The 18,633-nt window shown below is 62.6% G+C and overlaps 2 protein-coding genes across 2 annotated transcripts; both read right to left on the bottom strand.

Annotated features, from left to right (window-relative positions):
* Nucleotides 1–218: 218 nt before the first annotated feature.
* On the bottom strand, nt 219–8,567 carry BESB_081570 (uncharacterized protein; the record flags this gene model as incomplete). Its single annotated transcript, XM_029366507.1, has 4 exons — nt 219–396; nt 928–1,227; nt 1,617–1,819; nt 2,028–8,567. 4 exons carry the CDS (start codon nt 8,565–8,567, stop codon nt 219–221), a joined length of 7,221 nt encoding a protein of 2,406 aa, XP_029216967.1.
* Nucleotides 8,568–14,231: 5,664 nt separating this feature from the next.
* BESB_081560 (uncharacterized protein) lies at nt 14,232–18,376 on the bottom strand (the record flags this gene model as incomplete). Its single annotated transcript, XM_029366506.1, has 7 exons — nt 14,232–15,480; nt 15,779–15,857; nt 16,125–16,182; nt 16,354–16,518; nt 16,731–16,817; nt 16,990–17,068; nt 17,592–18,376. The coding sequence occupies 7 exons, from the start codon at nt 18,374–18,376 to the stop codon at nt 14,232–14,234; spliced, it is 2,502 nt and encodes an 833-aa protein (XP_029216966.1).
* Between the last annotated feature and the right edge of the window lie 257 nt (nt 18,377–18,633).

Below are 18,633 nucleotides of genomic sequence, written 5' to 3'. Positions count from 1 at the left end.
TGAGAGTTTCCTCTCTGCGCCCAGCTCTCCCTCAGTTCGCCAGCAAGGTCACAACGTCGCTCTTCGCTGCACCTCATCATCAGGTTCCCCATCCGAAGAGCCGTCTCCTAGCGCTTCTCGCCTCCTCGTTCTTTGCGGCTGCTGCAGTCGGGTGTCTGTGCCTTGCCTGCTCGCTAGGCAATCTCTCTGCGTCGCCCGGCTGGCGGCCTGCACCGCTACTAGGATCTCTCAACCGCCGGGTGCGCAGAGGCCAGCGACACCTCGTCATCGCTGCCTTCGTCGGGCGGATACTCGCCTTGAGGGTTGGAGTACAAAATCGCTGCGATCTCTTCGAGATACAGCATGTACGGCAGGACATACTTGCAGAACAGCCGCCTGCGGTTCACTTCAAAGGCTCTGTCAACACACGCAGCACACGCCAGCAACCCGTGACTCGCCTTCACACCCTCTGCAGCCTACAAACATGCATATGTATGTATACAGATAAATATATGTGCAGAGTAGTGTACCTCACATGCACGCGTGAGAAGTCACGCTTCCAGGGGCATACATACATGCCACAGACCCGCCTGAATGCAGACACAGTTACCCAACATGTGGACAAAACGAGCGATGAACTGAGCACCTCATATACAACTACATGAACGGATATATTTATGTATATGTAAATATAGAGGCAGATACATAGACGAACGGATAGATGGGGATGGGAACCTGCCTAGCTACGGATGAAGGTAGAAGACGTAAAGGATGGAAACACGAGTCCACTCGCACGCGCTTGACTGCTGCTCAGGGCCCGGCAGAGGCGGCAGAATGCATGCACTCGCCAGTCGCGATGAGAGGCGTCCCAAGCGTGAGCCCGCTTAGGAGAACTTTACACCACCTACATCCACTCGTTGTCCGTGTCCTCTTTTCGGCAATTCCTACCTCGTGTAGAAGAGTTGGCCGCCGATGCACGTGAAAAGCCAACCGGCGAGGCTGACGGCGAAGAGCTGCGCTTGTTGGGCGCCGGCAGGCAGGACGAAAAAGAAAATGAGGAGGTACACGATGAAGTACAGACAAAAAATTACATTAATGGTCGGCGTTCGCACAGCGAGAATGAACACCGTCTGAACCACTGCCACCTCCAGCCCCGCACTCGGCGGAATAATCGTCAGCGGACTAATGTGTCGAGTTGGAGGCGCGGCAAACAGATGCCAAGTGTTGTCAAACACGCTATACGCAAATCTGAAGAGCAACACACACAACGCAGCAAGCGAAAACGCGTATGCATGCGGGCATTCAAAAAGCAAACAACCCCGAAGGCAATCGTACACATTTATTTACTTCATTCATTTACTTACGAATATGGAGATGTGGTGCGATCAACGAGGCCTCGTCAGAAAGAAGAAATGGTAGAAAGCGCACGCAGGCGGCGCGCACAAGCATATGGCGGCATGCCGCCATATGCTTGTGCGAACGGACATCCTCACATCGGTTCAGCTAAAAGAATCATAAATATGGATGCGCGACGACGAGCGAACGAGTGCTTGATTTTCAAGACGCCCCCGCAGAAAGTCACGCAGAAAACGGTCGACGGAGGTATTTAAGACCAGCGGCACATCGATCAGACGTACTGCAGCAGCGATAGTCCCAGCATCCATCGGTAGAGTTTGTAGCTTTTCGGCGGTGTGACTGGTCCCCGAGAAGTGAAGCACTCGACGATCTTGGAGCCCGAGTGTCGCAGGACTGGTAGAAGCAGCAGCATCGAGAGAATCGGTTGAGACGCGAAGCGAACAGCGACCAGCGTGAAAAAACCGATTTCGCCCAGGGGAGAGTCCTGCGAGAGAGAGAGAGGGGGAAAGGGCGAAGGCCACACACAACAGAACAAAGTGCACGCCACACGCCCGACTCGCGCGCAATCACGCATACGAAAAGCTGTCTACCCTTCTACAGAGAAGTGTGCACGTGGGTTTTTTCTTTTGTTTTCTCTTTCTCTCCGTCGGGCCCTGCAAGCCCGCGGGGCGGGGCTGCGCGTGGAGACTTACTCGCACGGCGTCGCGGCAGAGGGGGTAGTTGTCGACGAAGTTTCTGAGTCTGAGGAGGCCGTGGAAGGCGGTCGCGTAGAGGCAGACGAGAAAGAGGAGCCAGGCGACGCGGGGGTAGTACTTGGCGTTGAAGGCGTTGAGCCACTGCACGTACCAGGTCTCGATTTTTTCGTCGCTGAAGAGGCCGAGCATGTTGCGCACGGGCATCGCGACCTTGGTTCGCCAGGTCGCCCGCTGCATGAGGCGGCGCCGGCGCCGGCAGTTCTCCAGCGCGGCGTCGCTGTATACGATAATGCGCGCGACCCACCAAGGCAGGCGGTCGTGGAACTTCTGCACGATGTGGTAGCGCGTCATCTTCCCCCTGGAGCTCTCTGCGCTGCCGCCGCCGCCGCCCACCGACGAGATGTAGCCGCTCTTCAGCGGCCGCGTGGCCTTCGTCGACGGCGCCGCGCGGGTCCCCGTCCCCGCCCGGTACGCCCCGCGCCCGAGCCCCAGCCGCGAGGCCCGTGGGCCCAAGTCCGCCGCCGCCGCGAGCCCGCTCGGCGAGGAGGCCGTCGACGCGAACGCGTGCGACGTCGCCGAAGGCATCCCGCCCGCGCGGCCGCTGGACGGGAGCGCCGACGACCGCACACTCGCCGCAGATCCCGGCGCGGAGGCCGTCGCGGGCGCGTGGCCCTGCGGCTGCGCCGGCGCACTCCGTGGCAAGCTCGCCTGGCTGGTCAGCGACCGCGGGGCCCCAATTGCGGCGAGGCCCGAGTGCGAGGAAGACAAGTTGTCGCGGGCGGCCTTGGGACTCGGCGGCCCTTCCGCCGTCGCCGCCGTGGCGAACGAATGCGCAAGCATATGCAACGGGGCCGCCGCCGCGTCCGCTGCCACAGCCCCGTCCGCCGCGCCCTCCGGCTTCTCGGGTCGCGGCTCGCTGCGATGCAGCTCCGTCGCGGCGAAGAAGCGCCGAATGAGGTCTGCGGCGCCCGACGCGGCGGCGGCGGCAGCCTCGGCTCGCCCCTCTCCAGCGTCCGCCTCCTGATCGAGCGCCGAGAAGGAGAACGAAGAGGGCGACGGAGTAGGAACCGCGGGAGCCCAAGTCGGCGGTGAGGCCGGAGGCGCGTCCAGCGCGGAGGTCGTGTGCCACGCGCCGCGCCCGCCCCACTCTCGCTGCTCGGGGCTCGTCGTCGACGCCCACCGCCCCTTCCGGCGGCGCTTGCCGCAGGCGTCGCGACCATGCGAAACGGCGAGACGATCCTCGTCGTCCTCCGCAGTCGCCGAGCGTGCGGGCTCCAAAGTCTCAGGCGACTCTCGCCGGCGACCGCCGGCGCGTCCGAAGGAAGAATACTGGCTCGTTGACGCCCCGCTGCCATCTTCTCTCAACCACGCCTTGCGGCTGCAGTCCGCGAAGGCGCGCGTCGCGTCCTCTCCGCTCAGCGCGTAGCCAGCTTGCACTAGCAGCCGGTCTCGAGAGACTTTGCTGTGCCGTCGGCGCCTCGACCGCCGGTCCCTCCGCTTCTCTCCACGGGCGCCTCCTCCGCCGCGCTCGCCCTCGCTGACCCCCCAGGGCCCGAAGAGCCACGACGCCAGCCATCCACCTGCCCTCTGGTCTGGCTCTCCCGCCGGCTCACCTTCCGCCGCAGACGGGAGCGAGGAGGCGCGGGAGCGCCTGCCACCTTGCTGCCGTCCGCTGAGGTCTCGGGAGTCGCACGACGCGTCGCTGTCTATCGACAGAGAGTCGCGTACATCCCCCGGGGCCTCCTCGCTCTCGCTGCGCAGCAGCGGAGACAGGAGGTCGTCGCCCTGTCCGCAGTCCTCATCCACGCAGATCGGCGTGAGCTGAGCGACGCCGCCGACCGCCCGGCGACTCCTGCGCTCGCGGCTGCTGCAGCTCGCCGTGGAAATCGCCGGCGACAGCAACCGGCTTCTCCGCGGCCGCCTGCGCCGCAGCGTCCGCGCTTGGCTGCGCTCCTCTCTCTCCGAACGATCCGACGTTTCGCGCTCCCTCCCTCCTGCCGCACTCCGCTTCCTGTCTCCGCACCCAGCCCCGCGACGCGGAGACTCTCGATGCCGACACGTGCGGCCGCAGCGCCGGCAGCGCCCGCGCTTGCAGTCCTGCATCGGAAAAGCAGCACCGTCAACCTGCGGCGCGCGCGAGGCCGCTCGATCCGCCAGCGGGGGGGGCCCAGAGGCGCAGCCCGCGGTCGCAGGCCCGCATGCGCTCCAGCTCCGCCGGCAGCGATGCAGCTCCTGCGGGTCGCGTGGGACTACGACAGAAGACAGGCGCCTTTCCACGGCGCCCTCGCTGCCGTCCTCGGTCTCCGCAGACGCGCTTCCAGCATCCGAGACGCTGCGGGGCGGCACCGAGGTCGCGCGCGTGGTGGGGTCACTGGACGGCGAGAGAGCGGCCGCGGCGTGAGTGTGCGCGAGCTTCGCGTGAGGAGGCGACGGCTGGCGAGCGAGATCGCCCAACTCAATGGAGACCCTCGCAGAAGCCGCCGCGACAGACTGAGACCTCTGGACGCAGACAGACGAGGCGAGTCCAGAAGACGGAGAAGAGGCGAGAGAGGGCGGTTGAGGACAGGTCGCGACCGTCGCCTGGAGAAGCGGCGGCGAGGCGAGAGCCGGAGCGCGAGGAAGACGGTGCAGACGAGAAGCGAGATCCGCTGGCGAGGCGCACAACGCGCGGCGGAGGCCCTGTTTTTGTTCGTCTCGGCCTGGGCCTTCCGAGCCGCACTCTAACCCCGCCGAAGCGGACACAGCGACAGCCTGAGCGAGGCGTTTTCCATCAACGAAGAGGGCCGACTGGGGGCTGGCGCCCGTCCCTGCCTCCCCCCCTCGGGCGGACATCGAGGCGTCTGCGACCCTGTGCAGGCCCTTCTTCCCGCGCGCGACCGCCAGAGGCCGCGAAGAGGGGAAGGGCGGGAGCGAGGGGAGAAGCATGGCATAGTACTTCTCCAGGCCCTCGCTGCTCGCTCCCTTCCGTCCTTGCGCGCTGACCTGCGGCCCTGCAGCGGGCTGCCCACTCGCCGGCTTCGCCGCGGTCGGCGCCTCGCCTCCTCTGGCTCCGTCGGTCGAAGGCGAGGAGGAGGGCGGGACGGGGGGGCCCGCGGGAGACGACGCAGAGACGGAGAAGACTGGAAGGTGCCCCGGCGCGCTGGCTTGCTTCGTGAGTTGTTCAGCTCGGCGAATCGAGTTGAGGAAGGTGTCGAAGAAGATCCGGGAGGGGAGAGGCGCGAGGTCGACAGCAACGTAGTCGCCATCCCTCGCTCTCTCGCGGCGGGCTGGCGACGGCGAGGAAGACGAGGACGAGGCGCGGACGCGACTGGACAGCCTGCGCCTCCCTTTCGCTCGCCTCTTCCTCGAGAACCTGCCCCCACGACTCCGTCTCTCCAGCGAGCACGAGCGCGAAGAGCGAGAGCCCGACGATGCCTCGCAGCAGCGCTCGCACACCTCCTCACTCTCCGCCGCAGACACGCCCGCCGCAGACACGCCCGCCGCAGACACGCCCGCCGCAGACACGCCCGCGGAGGACGCGCTGCAGACGCCCTCACTGACGTCGCCCTCGGCCGCAGAGAAGCGGCGCGAGCCCCATCTCCGGCTCCGGGCCTCAGCGACTTCATTGAGCATTTCTGGTTCCTCGTCGCTCAGTGGTTTCGAGCTGCGGCGCCGAGTGCCAGAGGCAAACAAGAAGGGCAGGTACCGGCGGAATGCAGAGGACGCGAAGGACGAGGCGGAGACGGACGAAGCGCCAGTCCGCGCCCTTCCTTTCCTCCCAGCTCCGCAGCGCGCAGGAGATCGAGACGAAGTAGACACCGAGGCATCAGCAGAAGCGTCGCTCCGCCGCAGACGGCGGCACTGCATGCCGCTGAGTGCGTAGCTGTCATCCGCTTCACCCGACGACGCGCTGGACTCCCCCTCCTTGGCATCGGAAGACGCGTCGATGGAGCTCGCCGAAACGTCGCGCCACCTGGATCGCTCGTGGGAGCCCTCCGACGCGTCCGAGGCTACTTCTTCACTGTCCCTCGCCCTCAGCCAGAGATGAGTCTCCTCATCGCTACCGGAGTCGTATCTCTCTGCTCGAGGCGAGCACCCCGAACGCCGTCGCGCGCGTCTTCTTCGCGCGTCTGCTGTCGAGTCGTCCGAGCTCGCATCCGCTCCCTCGCTGTCTTCGGAATAAGCCGCAGGGTCGCCCGAGCGCCGCCCGCGCTGTCGGTTGCGTCGCCTCGCGCGCCGGAAGTGAAGCAGCTGCGAGAAAAACCACCTCCGGTGATACTGGAGTGCACTCCGCACTTGCGCCTCCGCCGCAGCTGACGGGAACAACGGCAGCTGCGAGCTCTGCTCGTCCACCCCGCCAGTCGCCCGTCGCGCGTACCCGGCGGGCGGGTGGGCTGGGTCGTAACCCCAGACCTCTGCGCCGCCCAAGAGCTTGGGCGCATCCTCCCGCACGTTCGCCTCGGGAGGAAACGAGCTCTCGCCGTCAAACAGAGGGAACACCGATGCGAAGCCCGTCGCGCCCGCGGTCGGCGCGAAGCGCTCGTCGCAAGGAAACACATCCTCTTTTTTCGCGAGACTGGACGGAGAGAACTCATGAAACGCGCCTTCGCCGGCTTCTCGACGGCTCTCCCTCCCGCGCCCGCTCTTCGCGGCCCTCCCCGCGGCGTCGGCGCCCCCCGACTCGCCCCGACCCACTGCGTCGACAGACAGCGCGCGCTTTCTGGAGCGCGCTCGATACGAGAGAGATACGCAGGCGTCAGACGCCGCGAACGACGACGAGAAGGAGGGGAGCGCAGCCTGGTGCAGGACTGTCTCGGAGACGAGAGGCTCGGCCCTCTCTCTCCCGCGGGCGACGTCGCTGCTGCTGCTGCGGGCCTGCGCCGCCTTCCCCGTTCGAGTGGTCTTCGAGCTTTGACTGGAGGCGCAACTGACCGCAGAGGCGCCCCCGAGACCCTCGCCCCCCAAAGCGTGAGTCGACAGTCCGGAGAGGCATTGACTCCTCAGTTCACTCTCGCCTCCGGAGCCCGCAGTCACTGCGGCGGACGGCCGGGGCAAGAGAATGGGCACAGACGACCGCTCGCCGGGCTTCCCGTGGCCTCCGGTGCCGTGCTGCTCACACGTCGACCTCGAGGACAAGCGGTCGCGGGAGCGCCAGCGGCTGCTTTCCTGACTTCCGCCCACGCGTCGCCCGGCGTCAGACAGCGCCGCAGAGCACTTGGACGTGAGACCCCTGAGAAGCCCCACGACGCCGCCCCCCGCCTGGCCCCCGTGCCGATCCTCCACTGGACTGCTCGGCGCAGGCTCCGCGGCGGGAGGGCGACTCCTGTCGTCTGTCGAGGAAGGCGCGCTCGCCGCGCCTCCGCCCCCCGCCGCGCCGGAGACCAGGCCCTGCGAAGTGGGCGGGCACACGCCGCCCACGCTGTCCCCGCCGGAGCCGTCGCCCCGCTGCAAGTGGCCTCCGCGGGGGACGCTCGGGCGGCCTGCGCCGACGAGACCCGCGGCTGCCTGCATCGGGGAGCCCGAGCCGACTCCCGCCTGCAGCGCCGCGGCGTGCTGAATCAGCGCCTTGGGGACCGCGGGGGCGCCCCCCGGGGCGCCGGAGCCGAGCGGGGCGCTGGGGGCGTGGGGGGCCCCGTGGTGGGCCGCCAGCGAGGGGTTGCCGTGGAAGGACAAGTTGGCGGACGAGGGTCGCTCGGCGCGGTCTGGGGGGTTCCGCTCGAACGGGTGCCCGTCGCGGGTCTGCCCAGAGCCGGGCGTGTTGGCGTGGTAGAAGCTTCGAGAGACGAGGCGATTGGTCGTCTGCGAGACTTGAGAGGCGGAGCGGAGAAACGTGAGGCCGTCGAGGTGCGGTTTTTCAGGCGCGACCAGCTGATTGACTTGCACCTGACGCGCAGCCTCGCCGCCGAGACCAAAGACTGGAGAGAAGACGATCGTGTCCAGCGCGGTGAGGTCGGAGAAGGCGTCCAGATAGCGCGCCGGGTGACGTTTGTAGCGCACAATGAGGATGCCGAGTTCGTAGACCGTGAAGTAGGCGACTGCGCCGCTCACCATCTGCAGCGCGTAGAGCCCAACGTCGACCCACAGATAAGGCGGGCAGCCCGAGGTGAGCGCGACGGAGCAGACGACGGACTGCGCGATCAGGCCGCCTCCCATACCCACCAACACGAAGGCGACCAGCCAGACGTACGGATAGCCCGTGATCAGAAAGATAAGCACGGGAAGCTGCAGCGTCATGAACCCGACGAACTTGTTGATCAGTTGCATGTAGAACACACTCGCGATGTTGCAAATGATCAAGACCGGCATGATGTAAGTCTCCACTTTGTACTTGCTCGTGCGGAACATGCGCACAATCACGAAGCCACAGAGCGCTACGATGAAAAGCAGCGCAGACGTGACCATCCCAAACAGGGCCTTGTCCGGCGAGTGGCCCAGAAACCTCAGCGAATCCGTCCCCACCAAGACATACAGCGCCAAGTCCAGCAGCGCCACCGCCACCGCGAAGTCCTCCCCCTTAATGAAGTAGGCGTGCCGAAGCAAAAACCACTGCATCCGCATCTTGCCGACGAAAGAGACACCCAGAAAAGAGAAAAAACGCGCGCCGCGCGCGCTTCAGGTCAGAAAAGGGCGCGCCTTCAAGCGACGCGACGAAGCGCCGGTGAACCACCTCTGCGGGTTCTGGGACGAGGCACAGAGAGGGCAGCGGGGGGGACGGGGACCCGGGACGGAACTGGGGCGGATCAGCAGCCGCGCTTGAGGCAGAGCGAGGGCGAAGGGGCGAGCCAGAGAGACTTCCGCGTCGGTGCAGAGTGTGGCGGCTGACGCTTGGGGATGCGCGCAGCGGGAAATAAAAAAGAGAAGTGAGAAGACAAACACGGAGGACGCGAGTGAGCCACCCTCTCCTCCGGATTCTCCGCCGACTCAGACAGACAGAAAAAGCAACCAACAGCTCGCCGCGCGGCGGGGACCGCCACCCGAAGCGGAGGTCCGCTTCAGTCCGTTGCCTGAGAGCGCACCAGCCAGAAAACTGAACCGGCAAAAAAAACGCGTCGAGAGCAATGTAGAAGCGCTGCACGCCTCCACGAAAAAACCGAATCGGGTATTCAACAAGAGCGAAAGAGGGCAGGTGCGCAATTACCGGAACGAGAAGAATCTACTGTATGTCCATCTATGTGAAGACGGGGAGAGACCTTCAGGGGTGTGTGACACAGAAGACGGCGAGGGCGACAACGAGGCTCCAGACGTCCACTATGTTTTTGAAAACAACGCGCGTGGAGCGGAAGCGAGAGGCGCTTCGATCAGACACGAAGCGCCGACGAAAACCAGTCGAGAAGAGAAAACAAGGGCGCACTGTGTGTCCCGCAGGCCATCACTGGAGACCCTGACGCCGCGCGTGGCTGCGGAGCGCCCGGTCGAGGGGCGGGGCCACCTTTGAAAAGAGACAGAAAAACGCAGCCAAGAGACAAGCGGCGGGTTCCAGCCGGCGTGTAGTAGACGATGCATACAGAGACGAATGTGCACGAACGTCCAGGCGATGATGCAGGGTTGCAGCGCCCCCGCGCCCGCGTCAGCCTAGCGGCTGCTGAGAGGACCGGGCGGAGATAGGGCGGCGCGCGGCTTCTCCGCAGACCGGGAGCGGACACGCACGAAAGCTGAGAAGGGCATGCGAGAGCTGAGAAGGACGGACTAGTCTTTGAAGAGAATGTGCGAGATGACGAACGAAACAACCGACGGCCGGCCTATGCGCACTGGGGCCGCAGCCGAAGCCGCGGAAACCCCCCCCTGTCCTCTCTGGTGAGGAGCGGGACTGACCCCAGCGGGCCTCCTGCTTCGCCTGCGCTCCCCCCACGAGTGCCCTGGAGTGCGTGAGAAAGACGAGAACGGAGACCAACGAAACCTAGCTAGAACGCATGACATCGCCGCAACGGAACCAGAGGCACCCGACCCCGCGATACCACGCCGCGGAGGAACAACTCGGCACTCTCGCGCTCTCACGCGTCTGGGGCATCCAGGGCATCCACGAGGAGACTGCCGCGGTCGCGGTGTTCATTTCTTGCAAGCAAGCAAGATGGAGTCCACAGGCAAACAGACGACGAAACCGCGGCTGGCTGCGGGTGAGGTCTCTGGGGGTAGCGACACGCGTCTGCATGCGCGCGCTACAGGCGCAGAACGAGAGACGAACTGACAGATCCCGAGACCGAGAGAGACTGCAGAGAACTTCGGAACCCGCCCGCGGCGACGCCGTCGTTCCAGAAAGAGAGAAAGCTGCTGCGCGGCTTTCGCCCACTTCTCAGACCCGAGCGTCGAGCCAGTCCCGCTGCGCACCGCGCGTTCACTCAACTCGCTTCTGCCTCACCAGGGAGCCTCGCCGAGATTAAAAAGATTCCAGACGCGAGCTCAGCATGGCCGTTTGGGCACCCCGGCGCAGGCCCCCGCATTTCTCGAGAAGCTGCGAGGGGCAGCCCAGGCGCTTGCGAAAACCCGCCGCAAGAAAAAGCGTCGCGCAGCGCGACCGCCGGCAGGGAGAATAAAACGCGAAAACGCAAGAGAGAAGCAGGCGGATTCGCGAGAACGAAAATCCGCCGATGCAGCAACCGTTGTGTGATTTGCGCCCAGAGGGCGAGCCGAGGAAAAGGAGACGGGAAGAGGGGGACGAAAAACGCAAGAGAAAAGCGGAAACGGGCGAAAAAACGAGACAGCAAAGAGATCGCGGGAGACTGAAACTGCAGAGCGAGGCAAGACGAAATAAAAAAAGGAAGATTGCGGGGCGCCGGCAGACGAAGGAGAGCTTGGGACGTACGTACGTTTAGTTTCTTTTACGAAGACGGCGAACGGAGAAAAGACAAAAACATATAAGCGGCGAAAGAAAAAAAAAGTCGCTCGGGCACAACTGCAATGCCAATGGAAGCTGGGCGACAAAAAAGAGGGAAAAGCAATTCTCAAGAAAACAGCCAGCAGCAACACGGTATACAGGAGCGCAGCTAGAAACGCCTGGTTGAGAGGAAAAATCTCCCCTCTTTTCCCTCTTGAATACAGTTTTTCCTGAAGAATCCCGCTTGCTCTCGAGCTCGCTTCTCCCACAGGGAAGACAAAAAGCGTGAGTCGAAGCGCGCAGCAGGACGAAGAGAATCACCGAAACGAAAAATCGCCCATCAGAAAGCTGGAACCTCATCATCACACAGATGACAGATCCCCTGAGGCACGAATGTGGCCTTGCCTACACGTGAGGATTACGATACCGCGAATGTGCTGCAGCAGGGGGGGGAATTCTCACGTTTACCCCAGCCCCTGGTCGCTTCGCATAAATGTTATTTCCACTCAGGAGCTCTCTGAAACATGCGCGCGAGCGATCTTTTAACATTTTGCTGTCGAACACGCATTCCTCTCCTCCCTTAGACGCCTACGCGTCAACTTACTCATTTATTGCTCTGTATATTAACCTTGAGCCGCGCAGTCGCATCTACCGTATTTATATGCAAATGCATATAGCTACCTCAGCGGCATCGCACAGCTCCACGTCGAGGGCTGAGTGTTCAGGATTTTCTCTGCCAGCAACGCAGGCAACGGCGAAAAACGCGACTAGAGAAGGGCTGAGGAGTCACATAAAAACCTTTCAAAAAGGCTAGATGGAAACCAGGAATCGTGGGCATTCGGACTGCCTCTGCTTTTCGATGCAGGCCGCGCAGAATTCCTGAAAGCGGCCGCGAGCAGGCGAGCGCTTTACTCAACAGTCTCTCCCTCTGGGGCGGAGAAAAGAGTGCGTGCCTGTCTCTCTGTTTTCATTTTAGCAAATTCAAAGTCACCATCTTTTCTGCACTGCAGTAGAACTCCCAAGCAACACTTTTCCCTTCCCCTCGGGGCCACTGCCATCGCGCGGCTCTCTCTCCCTCTTCAGTCCCGTTTCTCGCTCGGTTTTCCTCCAGGCTGCAGCCCCCCGGGACTCTCTCGCTTCCCCGGCGGTTTTCCCTGTTTCAGTTTTCAGCGTGATCCTCGACTTTGTTGGTTGCGGTGGTTTTCAGCACATCCAGACAGGCGTCGGCTGAAGCTGCAGAAGTTAGGTTCATGCGACGCTCCGGTGGACCGCGTTGCTGTGTCGAGAAACGCTCCGTAGCTTTGCGTTCACACAGCTCAGGGTCAGTGGTTGCTGAAGAGTGAGAGAGCGGTGGAGTATCGCGAGTTTTCCCTTTTGTCACGCAAAGAAGCTAGCCGCCTTCCGCTCATCAGGTACACCTACTCATTGCTTCTTGTCAGGCGAAGCGAAGTAGTAGCCCCCGCCGGTTCTGCCTCTGAGCCCTCTTTGATTCCACCGACCATAAGAACTTCGTTGATAGAGGAGTGAGCGATTCGCGAGAGAAACGGAGATGCGAGTATGGCGCTGGCGCGTCCAAGGATTGCCTGATTTCGGTTGCTCCCGTCGCATCATATCGATAGGTGAAGCAGAGCAACACAGTTGCACCACGAGTTTCATGTCGAAGTCGCAATGCGGCTGCGAGCTTTTAGCAAGCTGCAGAGAAGGAGAGCGCTTGATGTAAGATAATTTTTTCTCCCAGAGGCGGAGGAGAGAGGCAGCACCTGCGTCGAGCGAACACATTGGCGCACGTATGGCTCATCATCGCTTTAGCAGCGCACCTCTTGCTTGAAGTAATTCGCTCCCTGTTCAGCTCATTGGAGCGTCCATGCACGACAGGCGGAGTACGAAGAGGAAAGCCCTCGGTATCCCACTGTCTGTGCAGCTGCGAGGAGATCCCCGGTATGCGATCGAATAGAAGCGAGCTCAGCCGTTAATGCAGACTCGTTTGCTGGCTCAACCAGGTAGTTGCTTTTTCCGTAACTAGGGACGCCATGCATGCCCCGTCCCCCAGCCCAAGGCCACCGTGTCTTCCCCAGTCGCAGGCAGGAGCTGTGTTCGCCAAGCCGTCCGCCGGCTAGACACACCTGGCAGAGGGGTCGATGGCAAGTGCTGGTCTCAGATCACGCCGTCGAATCAGACAGAGTCTGCAGCCACGACGCGACGGAGGTGGCGAGTCGGGCACGCGATGCTGTCCTTCGGACTAACGTCACGCCTGCAACAGACCGGTGTGCGTCTGTGACGAGGAACGTGGCGCCCCTCCAGATCGGCGCCACCCCGCGACGTCCGTATGTTTCACAGGATTTTCCATTGTGGCGAAAGGCGGCAAATGCTGTGAGGTCAGCACCCCCGAAGGGACGCAGCATCGCTTACTGCGGCGTTGCGTCGTTCGCTGAAAACCTGGAGAGATGCAGGTTCTGTTCCGCCACTTCGTTGGGTCGTGTTGCTTGGCTTGGCAGCGTGTGAGGTCGACCCCCTAGCATATTCCGGTTTCAAACGGCTCCGCAGAGCAAAAGTTCGCGGAGAGCGGCCGCAGCGATGGGGGGGCATTACTGTTTGCTCTTTTCTGAATACTCGTGCGACTAGAAAAGTGCCCTGTCTACGCTGAGGCTTCGCAGGCCACCGCCACTCGCTGACTGCCCTTCCAGCCCAGCTTCATCAACTTCATCCGGCGCGCAAATCCGCGAGGTCAAGCTAGCGTGAGCAGCCACACTTTGATGCGGCCGAAAGAAGCATCATCTGAGTGCACGTCTACGTCGCACAACATGCAAGACCGCGACGTGGGGGACGCGCGACGCGAGCTTCGAAAACGCTCTACTCCCTCCATCCCTTTGTGAACAACTAAATCGAACATAAAACAACATGAATGAAGCGCAAGCCCGCATGCGAACCTCCCCCCCCTCTCTCTCACCCCCGGCCCCCCGAATCTCCTCCCCCCCCCCCCCCCCCCACACACCCACACACACACAAACACGTGAACGCCATATTGTTTGGCACCGCGAGCGCCGCGCGTGCATTTGCAGACGCTGCCGCCCGCGTACGCCTGACACTTGTATTTGGCGGAAGACGTCTCGCCGGAAGCGAGAGGGAGAGAGGAGCGCATCAGGCGCTATCGACCCGGTTGCGGAGGCACGTTCATCGGACTTAGGCAAACACGTTACGCATGCGAGGTTTTCCACTGCGCCGCAAGCCGCTTTCCTCGAAAATGCAGACATCAAAGTATATTGAGTCCCCACGGTTCAAGACTATGTCTTTTTAACAAAGTCTTGTAGGGCAAACTCACATGCTACTCACGTAACTACACATCACCGCGCATGCATCTATTCGTGCGTCTTCACGTTCGCGACATTCGCGGGTCCACGCACACTGAAAGCTTAAAAGGGCTTGATAGCTTGAGAGGATATCCGCGGGCACGCCGCAGGGCCATCACGCATGCTGCGGCCGCCGCTCCGCGCAGTTGACACCGCCTCGCTTTCTGAAGTTCGGCTGCTCCACGAGGATCGAGACGGGTTCTTCTTCGGGGGTGGAAATCTCCGCATTCCCCTTACTGAAGGCACCCGGCCGGCGATGCCTTTGTCGCTGCGGAAGCTGCTCTGTAGGAGGCCACAAACTTTGCTGTCCTGGGCGGCGCTCCCTGAGCGGCTCGTACACGGCGGCGAAATCGTGAGCGCTCCAGGCCACCGCAGGAAATCCGCACGCAGGCCCCAATCGGCCGCCGAACACGCCTTGCCTATCTCCGTGGCAACGAGCTCTCTGTGTGCCTCGTCCGCTGGAATTCGTGCGCGGTGGAAGCCAGTCGTTCCATGTTTCGCTTCGGAATCCCTCGCAGCCGACTGCAGCTGCCGCCGCTCGTGACGCCTCTGCCACGCGCCTGCGCAGGAGCCGGTTTGGCATGCATGCGAAGCGCGCTGCGAGACCGCCTCTGACCTGAACGAGGTTTTGCCCGATATATCGGATGCGCAGCTATCCTCTCTCTTCTCGGAATACTCAGATGGCGACGAAGTCAACCGAAACGTCTCCTCCCAAGAATGCGGAGTGAAGGGGGCTTCTGCCGGAGAGGCGGCCCCGCCGTGTACCGACCCTCGGAGGGCTGACGCGCCTGACTCGACTCTAGCTGCTGCGCGGGCTGTACTCCATCTCGAAGTCCACGCACTATCTTCCGCACCAGGACGCGGTCGCCTCACCGCGCGTGAACCCGCACACGCGAGGCTCTCGCCAGGTTTTGTCACGCCTGTTGGAACCTCCTCTCCGATACCCTTGTTGTGACGTTTCAGGGTCTTTCTCGACCCCCTGTCGTGCCAGGTTTCCAAGTCCGCAGCACAGAATTTTTGGGCGAGTTTTTCTTCCCAGGAAGAGTTTTTCTTCAGCGCTGCGTCGATTCGCTCCACCAGAGAAGCTGACGACCTCTCTGACGAGACGCTTAGCGCATCCACAGGCAGACAGGCTGACACGTCCTGGTTTCCGCAATACTTTGGAGGCTGGCACGGCGGACACCTCTTGTCGGTGACGTTAAAAGCCGACCAGTCCTCAGTCAAAGGCAGAGGAGGAATAAAGGGCGGAACCGCAGCGGCATGCTTGGCTTGTTTCTGAATCTTTGCCTTGGGCGGAGCAGGAGGCTGGAAGCTGCAAACATACAGTCGCCCACAAACCAGGAGATACCAGCGCTCTGGGCGAATGCAGCGAACTCCAACGTCAACGAACTTGCCTCGCTGGTGTCGCAACTCACGAGAAAGCGCCGCGCAGCTAGCTCCAGCTCCAAACAGACCCGGATTTCTACAGTCACGACAAGCCGCGCAGTGCGCCTTACGCAGTGTAGTAGCTGCGCCGTCGCGCCTCCGTCTACAGCTCATCTTCGCTCACAGTTACGCAGCTACGCCCACGGATCATCCAGAGTCCCAGTGGCATGCAGTCTGTCGCTCACGGTTGAATTTCATCTGGTGGAATCGGCGGCCCCTGGGAGTCGGGGCAAAGCACGAATTTCGCCTCGATTACAAGGTTCTCTGACAAGCCGCAGATATTCAAAGAAAGTCACCGCACAACGAACTACTTCCAGGCAATTCGCAGGGGAGATTCGTCTCAGTCTTGAGCATTGTCCGCGTTCCACTGGAGCGGTGGATAAATATTAATAGAAACTAAATCACATGCCTCGCACATGGCGACATGAACTCGTACTGGAGCGACGGGCCTATTCCTCACTCTGAGATTCCTGCGCCTGTGAGTCCACTCCACACCCGCCCCACCTCCGCTGCCGGCCGCGGGTCACTCACCCGCCTCGAATCCTGACCGCGCATTGAAGCGCAGCGGATACGTATCCCAGTCGACAGTCTGCCACCAGAGGGCACAGCAGGCGCACAGAGAAGCTCTTCCAGCGGCTGAGGTCAAGCTCTAGAAAAATACGCTAAACAGCAAGGAATCTGCGGAACGTGCACTGCCTGATCCACGAGGCGCGATACGAGCGAGCAAACCGTGGCTACCCCGCACTCGCAGGAGCCTCACCTGGGATGTCGTCATGTCTCGCATAGGGGAGACGATGCTGCCGATGTCATTGAGACGCCAACTGAACCGCCTCTTTCCGTCCATGTCCACAAGCGTCGTTTCGCGGGTGCAGACGACGCTAATGCGCATGCCAAAGGGCGTGGGCGGCCCAAGCGGGAGGACGAACTGAGGGCAGGGACAGACCACGGAACGCTACGCGATCGTGTACTCCGTGCGACTTGCACCACTGACACCCACGGAGGCAATTTCCACCTCTTCAGATCGGGTGAGCTGCTCTCCAGGCCCCACGCCCGTTGTGTGACCAGGGGAGGAGCTGCGACTAGAGCGGCCGTGCAAACGTGAGGCTGCGGAGCGGCGCATCGACGAATCGCGATTACCTCATATCCGAAATCGACGCAGAACTCGCCGGACGACGAAAGCGTCAGGGGAAATAGGGGAGACTTGTTGCGAACGTGACTGAGGAGCTGAAGAGACAAACCCGCAGACGACACACGACGCACCATTTCACTACGTCTGCCGCACCACGCACACCACTCGTACCGACGCTCACCGCACGCCTGAATGTGTGTCTATGTGGATTCGCACGCAACGCAGAGGAATTTTGCAGGTGAGGCGTCCCTCGTCCTGTCCGCCTACCTGCTCGAGGTTATCCTGGGTCGTGCCGCAGAGAAGGAAGGCCTGCGCTTGCCCCTTCAATTCGCCTTTGTATCTTCCCCTGAACAGGAGTCGCATCCGCAGCAGCAGCAGCATTGTGCAGCCAGAGCACCGTCTGCTAGGGTCGCTCCCGGCTTCCATTTGGAACGCTCCGCCTTCTGCAGTCGGCTCGCCACTTCACACTCCTCTCCCTGCCTTTCGAAGCTCTCGGGCACCGACGCTCCAAGGCTTCCCCTAAAGGCTTCCACGACCCTACAACCAAGTTCTTTCCGGTTTTATCCCCTCCCCACCACTCCCACTGGACTTCTGAAGAAAGCTACAGCGTTGGATTTCCGCAGACCGAAGATGTGGTGCCGCAAACACCACGCGCTTTCACCGACACCATTTGCCGCCCAACAGCTCCCAACAGGCGGCTCCGGGGGCGCGCAGGCGTGTCTGTTTCCGCCACAGTCGTTTGCGTACGGGAGGCGCCCGCGTGGAGCCCATATTCCGCCCTCTCTGGCTGCACGCGGCTTTCAGCCACCCGCGCCGCAGAGAGTGCACGGTGCAGCCGCGGCTCGCTGACTCGCGCTGAAGCTCCTCACCTGAGTGAGCCGATGGAGACGACGATTTTTTGAGCGGGTTCTCCAGCTTTGTCAGATTTCTTCCTGGACAAGGTTTGTCGCAGCGTGGGGGGCCCGCGTGTTTCGGCGGGGGGCGGCAGTTTGGGCGGTTCCCGCGGAATCGTCGACGCGGCCGTCGTCTCCTCCGAGGTCGCCAGTGCAGGCTCGGGCGGCGGCCGCAGAGGAGGCTCTTCGACGATCGTGGGCGGCGTCGAGGCCTCGCTGACCCGCGACCGCGACTCGACTCCGGTGCGGAAACTGAACCTCTTTTTCTTTCCCTTAGCCGCCTTCTTCGCCGCCGGTGCGGGCGCTGGCGGCTCGGGGATCGGCGGCGGCAGCGGAGGCGAGCTCGGCTCCGTCCGCGGAGGCGGCGCAGGGCACGTCGTGTGCGGCCGGAGAGGCGCGAGCGGCGTGACTTCTGGAGGCCTAACGAAGACGGGAGGGCCTGGGGGGCAAGGCGGCCCTCGCGACCTCGCCGCCGACGCTTCGCTCCTCCTGGGAGCCGGTTTTTTGGCTTTTCGGCTCGTCCACGCCCGCTCGGAGGGGAACTTCCACGGGTCGATGACGGTGTAGGGAGGCGGCCGCCGGAAGACGGAGCAGGAGAAGAAGATATCATGCCAAGCTATCCGGTTCCCAAACGCCAGACGTCTGTAGTGGCCCTGGCGCACACGAACCATTTCCCGCCTGTAGCCGTGACCAGCGCGCTTGCCGCCCGCAGACGGCGTAGACGACCGCGAGGTGCTTTGCGGCGAGTCGGCAAACCCCATCTTCGCGGGCGGAGAAGCAGAGAGAGGGCAAGCGAGAAAAAGGGAGGCGCGCCCCGCGCCTCGCTGGAGAGACGGCGGAAGAACACGGAAAAATCCTGGAGGCGCGTGACAGGAGGGGCGAAATCTCTCAGTGGCCTCGTTCCCCGATCGCCCCGAGGATGCCGCAGGTAGCGCAGAAAAGTGAGGATGCAGACAGCCCTTACATTACCGCTGACCAGGCAGCGGCCTTGACAAGGAACGTTGCCCTTCGCCGGCTA

The sequence above is a fragment of the Besnoitia besnoiti genome, chromosome VIII (assembly GCF_002563875.1).
Source record: "Besnoitia besnoiti strain Bb-Ger1 chromosome VIII, whole genome shotgun sequence".
Taxonomy (NCBI): domain Eukaryota; phylum Apicomplexa; class Conoidasida; order Eucoccidiorida; family Sarcocystidae; genus Besnoitia; species Besnoitia besnoiti.
Note: the sequence above shows the minus strand (reverse complement) of the source record. Positions and strands in the feature narration are given on the sequence as shown.